General features: G+C 66.8%; 1 protein-coding gene across 1 annotated transcript; it reads left to right on the top strand.

Moving 5' to 3' along the window:
• The first annotated feature begins 3,040 nt into the window (after positions 1-3,040).
• On the top strand, positions 3,041-7,929 carry HSD17B14 (hydroxysteroid 17-beta dehydrogenase 14). The gene is made up of 9 exons (XM_030544944.1): positions 3,041-3,189; positions 4,731-4,775; positions 5,084-5,184; positions 5,456-5,522; positions 5,728-5,819; positions 6,147-6,251; positions 6,690-6,757; positions 7,015-7,111; positions 7,385-7,929. Exons 1-9 carry the CDS (start codon positions 3,102-3,104, stop codon positions 7,532-7,534), a joined length of 813 nt encoding a protein of 270 aa, XP_030400804.1. The 5' UTR covers positions 3,041-3,101; the 3' UTR covers positions 7,535-7,929.

Here is a 7,929-nt window from a genome sequence, read left to right as displayed (position 1 = left end):
TCCCGCCCTGCTGGTGCCCCTCACTCCCGACCTGCAGCCCCCTGCTCGCCTGGCCCTGGGCTCCCTCCCGCCCTGCTGGTGCCCCTCACTCCCGACCCACAGCCCCCCGCTAGCCCGGCCCTGGGCTCCCTCCCGCCCTGCTGGTGCCCCTCACTCCTGACATGCAGCCCCCTGCTAACCCAGCCCTGCCGGTGCCCCTCACTCCCGACCTGCAGCCCCCTGCTCACCCGCCCTGGGCTCCCTCCTGCCCTGCTGGTGCCCCTCACTCCCGACCTGCAGCCCCCTGCTCGCCCGGCCCTGGGCTCCCTCCCGCCCTGCTGGTGCCCCTCGCTTCCGACTCGCAGCCCCCTGCTCGCCCGGCCCTGGGCTCCCTCCCGCCCTGCTGGTGCCCCTCGCTTCCGACTCGCAGCCCCCTGCTTGCCCGGCCCTGGGCTCCCCCTCAACACCCACCCTGCTGAAGCTGACCGTGGGGGGGGGGGTCTCATGAGCACCCAGAGGGGGGATTTATGGGGACAACTGATCCTCGCCCACCCTCGTGAGACTCTGTGTGGGGGCATCGGGGGGAGGGAGAGCCCTTCAAATGGCCCCCAGGCAGCTCCCAGCCTGGCCCCCTCCCCTGTTACCCCCTTTTCCTGCCTGCTGGTGTCTCCAGGGGTCCCCTGGGGAGGGGTCCAGGAGTCGGGGAGAGCTCACCAGGGCCTGGACAGGGGTTTATACCGGGCCCTGGCGGTAGAAGCTGCAGGCCATACAGGGAAGTGGTCACTGAATGGGGGGCTGTGGAATTAGTCCCCTGTTTTAAAAAGGTGGTGATGGGGGGGGGCAGGGGGAATGGCCCGGGTTAGAGTTCAGTTCTGCCCTAAGCTGGACCCTGGGTTAACGTTGGGTTCTCTGTGCTAGCTGGACAGCTCTTACCCCCCCAGTGTGCATGTCCCTGGAGGGGGGGGGGCACGGCTCTCTGAGGGGCCAGCGCAGGCGGACTTGCGTGAAGCCGGGGGGCTGAAGGCTCCGAGGTTCGGTCCCAGGAGGGGGTGAAGCCAAGGGGTGACACAGCGTCACACACTCATGGTTTGTGCCCACTCGTGGCCCTGTGCGTTCCGTGGGGGGTGCCCCTTTCAGTGCAACAGCCCTTCTCGGGGGGCCACTCTCTCTCGGGGTCAGGCCCCTCCACCTCCTGGAGCCGCACCTCTCTGAGCCTTAGCACGTCTGTCACTGCCGTAGGCCCCTCAGGGAGTCCCCTCGCTCCAGACCCCCAGGGCCTCCACTCCCCAAAGGGGCTGATGCTCCCCCCCCACCCTGTTCTCTAGCCCGGACCGACTCAGGCAGCGTAACACGGGAGGGTTATCGAGCGTCTGAACAGGACTTTGGGCCCAGAGATTTAACAAACTGTCCCAACGCAGCTGGAGACAGAGACCCAGAGATGTGATAAAACGCGGCAGCCCCCGTGCCCCACTCCAGAGGGGCCGCATCCTGGAGAGGGGTCCCTGGATACCCAGCCCCCACCCTCCACCCCAGAGGGGCCGTGTCCTGGTGAGGGATCCCTGGATACCCAGCCCTCACCCTCCACCCCAGAGGGGTCGTGTCCTAGCAAGGGTCCCGGGATACCCAGCCCCCACCCTCCACCCCAGAGGGGCCGTGTCCTGGTGAGGGATCCCTGGATACCCAGCCCTCACCCTCCACCCCAGAGGGGTCGTGTCCTAGCAAGGGTCCCGGGATACCCAGCCCCCCCCCTCCACCCCAGAGGGGCCGTGTCCTGGTGAGGGATCCCGGGATACCCAGCCCCCACCCTCCACCCCAGAGGGGCCGTGTCCTGGTGAGGGATCCCTGGATACCCAGCCCCCACCCTCCACCCCAGAGGGGCCGTGTTTTGGTGAGGGGTCCCGGGATACCCAGCCCCTGTGCTAGGGCCGGCTCCAGGGCTTTTGCTACCCCAAGCAGCCAAGAAAAAAAAAAAGCCACGATCGCGATCTGCGACAGATCCTTCGCTCTGAGCGGGAGCGAGGGACCCTCCGCCGAATTGCCGCCGAATACCTGAAAGTGCCGCTCCCCTCTGGAGTTGCCGCCCCAAGCACCTGCTTGATAAGCGGGTGCCTGGAGCTGGCCCTGCCGCGCGCCCCACCCTAGAAGTGGCTCATCCTAAATTTAACCTGACCCCTGTGGGGGTGCGCTGGCGGGTTTCTTCTTTCTGGAGTCTATTGCAGAGAAATGTAATCAATAAACCTCATTTATTTAACCCTCGTTTAACCCCCGAATCTCGGCCTCTTTATTCCGGAGACAAATGCCCATCACCCTTCCACAGGGCTGGGTCAGAGCTGGCGACCCCCAGAGGGGACAGGCCTTGGGCCCCATTCCCTGGCCCCCTGAGCCAGCCAGTCCGTGCCCTGGGGCTGAGGGGGAGCCAGCTGGTGCCCCCCAGAGGGGACAGGCCCCGTGCCCCATTCCCTGCCCCCCTGAGCCAGCCAGTCCCTGCCCTGGGTCTGGGTGGGAGCCGGTGCTCCCCAGAGGGGACAGGCCCCGGGCCCCATTCCCTGCCCCCCTGAGCCGGTGCTCCCCAGAGGGGACAGGCCTCGGGCCCCATTCCCTGCCCCCCTGAGCCAGCCAGTCCCTGCCCTGGGGCTGAGGGGGAGCCAGCTGGTGCCCCCCAGAGGGGACAGGCCCCGTGCCCCATTCCCTGCCCCCCTGAGCCAGCCAGTCCCTGCCCTGGGTCTGGGTGGGAGCCGGTGCTCCCCAGAGGGGACAGGCCCTGTGCCCCATTCCCTGGCCCCCTGAGCCAGCCAGTCCCTGCCCTGGGTCTGAGGGGGAGCCAGCTGGTGCCCCCCAGAGGGGACAGGCCCTGTGCCCCATTCCCTGCCCCCCTGAGCCAGCCAGTCCCTGCCCTGGGTCTGGGTGGGAGCCGGTGCTCCCCAGAGGGGACAGGCCCCGGGCCCCATTCCCTGCCCCCCTGAGCCGGTGCCCCCCAGAGGGGACAGGCCCCACTGCCCCGCCCCCTCTCAGAACAGGACTACATTTCCCAGGATGCACCGTTCCCCCCTCCCAGCCCATGTGCCCTCGGCGCTGCCCCTTCTCCTCTCCCGGCTCCGCTGCGGCTCGGGGCGCCCAGCACCATGGCCTCGGGGCTGCGGTACCCGGGCAAGGTCGCCGTAGTGACGGGGGGCAGCCGGGGCATCGGGGAAGCCATCGTCAGGGAGTTCGGTGAGGGGGGCTGGGGGGGTCTTGGGGCGCCGCGGGGGGGAGCAGAGCCCTGGGGGGGGGAGCTGGGGATCAGGGCATCGGTGGGGGGGGTCGGGATATTGCAGGATGGTGGATGTGGGGGTCGGAGGGGGGGCTAAGGGCTGAGGGGGCGGAGGCTGGTGGGGGGGCGAGACTCCAGGGCTGGGCTCCGTCATGGATCGTCCTGGACTTTGTCCCGTGTGTGTCCGTCCGGCCGTTCAGGGACCCGGGGATTTGGGGGGTGGGGTGGGGTGGGGCAGGGAGTGAGATTTATGCGATGTGTGGGGCTGGCCAGCAGGGGGCAGCAGAGACCTATCGTCTCCCCGCGGCACTGCTGCGGGAAGCTCGCAGCACTGAGGGGAAGGGGGAAGTTCCCGTCTGGGGACACTGCTGCGGGAAGCTCGCAGCGCTGGGGGGAGGGGGGGAGTTCCCGTCTGGGGACACTGCTGGGGGAAGCTCGCAGCGCTGGGGGGAGGGGGGAAGTTCCCATCTGGGGACACTGCTGGGGGAAGCTCGCAGCGCTGGGGGGAGGGGGGGAGTTCCCGTCTGGGGACACTGCTCGGGGAAGCTGACAGCGCTGGGGGGAGGGGGGAAGTTCCCGTCTGGGGACACTGCTGGGGGAAGCTCGCAGCGTTGGGGGGAGGGGGAAGTTCCTGTCTGGGGACACTGCTGCGGGAAGCTCGCAGCGCTGGGGGGAGAGGGAAGTTCCTGTCTAGGGACACTGCTGCGGGAAGCTCACAGCACTGGGGGGAGGGGGAAGTTCCCATCTGGGGACACTGCTGGGGGAAGCTCGCAGCGCTGGGGGGAGGGGGAAGTTCCTGTCTAGGGACACTGCTGCGGGAAGCTCACAGCGCTGGGGGGAGGGGGGAAGTTCCCGTCTGGGGACACTGCTGGGGGAAGCTTGCAGCGCTGAGGGGAGGGGGGAAGTCCCTGTCTGGGGACACTGCTGGGGGAAGCGCGCTGGGGGGAGGGGGGAAGTTCCTGTCTGGGGACACTGCTGTGGGAAGCTCGCAGCGCAGGGGGGAGGGGGGAAGTTCCTGTCTGGGGACACTGCTGGGGGAAGCTCGCAGCGCTGGGGGGTGAGGGGGGAAGTTCCCGTCTGGGGACACTGCTGGGGGAAGCTCGGTGCGCTGAGGGGAGGGGGGAAGTTCCTGTCTGGGGACACTGCTGCGGGAAGCTCGCTGCGCTGAGGGGAGGGGGGAAGTTCCTGTCTGGGGACACTGCTGGGGGAAGCTCGCAGCACTGGGGGGAGAGGGGGGAAGTTCCCGTCTGGGGACACTGCTGGGGGAAGCTCGCAATGCTGGGGGGAGGAGGGAAGTTCCCGTCTGGGGACACTGCTGGGGGAAGCTCGCAATGCTGGGGGGAGGGGGGAAGTTCCCATCTGGGGACACTGCTGCGGGAAGCTCGCAGCGCCGGGGGGTTACTGGCGCCGGTGTTTCAGATGCTAACTTTATTCTCTCATACCCCTCCCCCATTGCACCCTGCTTTGTCTCCTCCCCCCTCTGTCCCTCCTGGCCCCCCAGTTCGGCAGGGGACTCACGTCGTCTTCTGTGCCCCCGAAGCTGAAGGTGAGAAATCACTCCCCACTTCTCTGGGGACCCCCACGCCCCATGCTGGGAGCTCCATGGCGGGAGTGCTGGGCAGGGGATGTGGGGTGCTGGCTGGGGGGGTGGATATTTCTCTGAGCCCCCCAAATCGTTCCTACCCATGTGATGGGTGCGCCCCTCCAGTGTCTGGGGTATCTGGCTCCTCCTCACTCCTGGATACCCCCCCCCAAGTTTGGCTGCCCCCTCTTCCCCCCCTCCCTCTGCCTGCCCCCTTCTGGGATCCCCCCCCCCGGTGTCCAGCCCTCGACCGTCCCCCCTTTCCCTTGCAGGGGCTGCGGGACGGGCCCTGGAGCAGGCGCTGCGGGACTCGGGGGGCCCCGGAGAGCCCCATTTCCAGCCCTGTGATGTCACCAGCGAACGGGACATCCAGGTGGGCAGGGGTGGATGGAGGGTGGAAAATGTCCCAGCTGGGGGGAGGGGGCAGATGCTGCAGGGGGGGGGCTTTCTGTGGGGGGAGGGGCAGTGCCCAGGGGTGGAGGTTGTGGTCACCTCAGCTTGGAACCTAATAGGTCAAATTCCCCCCACCTCTGTCCTGCCCCCCAACACCCTTCCCCCTGCCCCCCACTTCTCTCCTTCCCTGTACCCACAGCCCCCCCCCACACATGGTCCCCCTACTCACAACCTCCCCTTCTCCCTGCCAGGCACTGATTGCGGTGACCCGTCAGCGTTACGGACGCATCGACTGCCTGGTGAACAACGCCGGACGCCGTGAGTCGCCCCAATCGTTAGGGGATGGGGGGGGTCCCTAGGCCTATCCTGGGATGGGGGGTGGAACCCCTGAGCTGGCAGAATTAGGGGCACATGGGCCCCGCTGCCCTGTTGGAAGGGGAAATGGAAATCCCTGGGTCTGAGCTTCAGGGGTGGGGGGTGCAGGGGCCTGCGTCCTGCTTTTCACCCCCTCCATCCTCCCCAGATCCCCCCGAAGAGCAAATCGATGACGTCACCTCCCAGCATTTCCGGGAACTGCTCGAGGTCAACCTGGTCGGCTACTTCCTGACAGCAAAGGTGAGAGACACCCCCCGCGCTCCACCCCAGAGCCAGCCGCAGCCCAGCGTGAGGGAGGGTCCCCATATAACCACCCCCCGTGCTCCACCCCAGAGCCAGCTGCAGCCCAGTGCAGGGGAGGGTCACCATATAACCACCTCTCGCGCTCCACCCCAGAGCCAGCCACAGCCCAGCGCAGGGGAGGGTCCCCATAAAACCACCTCCCGCGCCCAACCCCAGAGCCAGCCACAGCCCAGCGCCGGGGAGGGTCCCTGTACAACCAACTCCCGACTCTGACCCCAGAAGTGGCTGCATCTCCCCTACCTCCTTCTCATCTCTCTGGTCCAGTTCGCCCTGCCTTATCTACGGGAGACCCAGGGCAACATTATCAACATCTCCAGTCTCGTTGGCATCATCGGACAGAGACAGGCTGTTCCCTACGTCGCCACCAAGGTACCGGCAGAATCAGGGAGAGAACCCAGGAGTTCTAGCTCCCACTCCCCTCCCAGAACTGGGGACAGATCCCAGGAGTCCTGGCCCCACCCCCACCCCCCAACTCTAACCACTAGACTCCACTCCCCTCCTAGAGCCATGGAGAGAACCCAGGAGTCCTGGCCCCACCCCCACCCCCTGCTCTAACCACTAGACCCCACTCCCCTCCTAGAGCCACGGAGAGAACCCAGGCTGGCCCCAGCCCCACCCCCCAGTTTAACCACTAGACCCCACTCCCCTCTCAGAGCCGGGGAGAGAACCCAGGAGTCCAGCCTCTAGCCAATGCTGATCAGACATTTGGGGGCTGGGACCATTCTGAGTGACTCCCTTCCCACCCATGGGGCCTGGGGTTTTGAGGGGTGTATCTTGGGAGCCCCTCGATCTGGAGTCTGTTCCCAGGGCGCGGTGACGGCGATGACGAAGGCCATGGCGGTGGATGAGAGCAGATACGGGGTGCGAGTTAACAGGTATCTTATGAACCCCAAACCCGCATGCACACACAACTTCAGGGCTGGGGGCACTGTCATGGGGAAGCTCGCAGCACCCCTGGCGGTGTCACAGGCTGGAGGGCACTGCAGCGGGGAAGCTCGCAGCGTCTGGGACAGTCACTGCCTGGGGGCACTGCTGCAGGGAAGCTTGCAGCCCTGGTCTCTTGGTCAGGAAGGGGTAAGAATTTAAGAGCGGGGTCGATACCAAATGTTTGTGTTCCTCCCCCTACACCCAGTATCTCTCCTGGGAACATCTGGACCCCCATGTGGGCGGAGTCAGCTGGGCAGACGGCCAATCCGGAGGCCACGATCCAGGCTGGGAAGGATGCCCAGGCAAGTGCATTATGGGAAAAGTGTGAGGGAGAGGGGTTTGCCATAACCCAGGTGGGGGAAGGGCGGGGGAACGGGAGGCGGGGAGGGGCTGAGGGGACTTGGGGGGCTGGCATAGGTGGGGGCATAAGTGGGAGGGCAGAGGAGGGGGTCAGGCCGATGGGGCACTGGAGGGGCAGGGGGGATCTCAATGGCAGGGCAGAGGAGGGGGGCAGGGGGGATCTCGGGGGGAGGCAGGAGGGCAGGGGCACTGGCTGATCTCTCCCCCCCCCCCAGCTGCTGGCGCGGATGGGCACGCCGGAGGAGTGTGCCCTGGCAGTGATGTACCTGGCGGCCGAGGGCACGTTCTGCACCGGGATCGACCTGCTGTTGAGTGGGGGGGCTGAGCTGGGCTATGGCCCCAAGAGCCAGCTGCACCCCAGCTAGGGGGCGGGGGGGAGCCAGGACTCCTGGGTTCTCCCCCCAGCGCTGGCTGAGTTTGCCAGCGGGGCCCATACCTCCCAGTTATTGGTGTTCCAAACGCTTCATGGGGCCAAGTGTAAACGCTGCAGGTCAGCTCCCTCCCTCTGCGCCCACTAGGCTCTACTCCCCTCCCAAACCTGCCCCCCAACTAGTCCCTCCAGACTAGCCTCCGCTCCCCTCCAGAGGCTGAGGGTCTCTGTGGCTTTGGGTCCCTCCATAGAGGGGTTGAGCAGCAAGGGGGCACCCCAATCTCCATGGCGGGGGGTCTGGGCAGTGATGGGGGGCCCCAATCTCTGTGTGTGGGGCGGGGTCTAGGCACCAGCAGGGGACGCCAAGCTCACATGACTAATAAAGATGAT

The sequence above is a fragment of the Gopherus evgoodei genome, unplaced genomic scaffold (genome assembly GCF_007399415.2).
Source record: "Gopherus evgoodei ecotype Sinaloan lineage unplaced genomic scaffold, rGopEvg1_v1.p scaffold_35_arrow_ctg1, whole genome shotgun sequence".
In the NCBI taxonomy this organism is placed as follows: domain Eukaryota; kingdom Metazoa; phylum Chordata; order Testudines; family Testudinidae; genus Gopherus; species Gopherus evgoodei.
The sequence above is the reverse complement of the archived record's forward strand: the minus strand, read 5'-3'. Positions and strand labels throughout refer to the sequence as shown.

Coding starts and splice junctions, on each gene's coding strand:
- HSD17B14 (XM_030544944.1), top strand. CDS start 3,102: ATGGCCTCGGGGCTGCGGTACCCGGGCAAGGTCGCCGTAGTGACGGGG. Junction 4,776..5,083: donor CTGTGCCCCCGAAGCTGAAG/GTGAGAAATCAC, acceptor TTTCCCTTGCAG/GGGCTGCGGGACGGGCCCTG. Junction 5,820..6,146: donor GCTACTTCCTGACAGCAAAG/GTGAGAGACACC, acceptor TCTCTGGTCCAG/TTCGCCCTGCCTTATCTACG.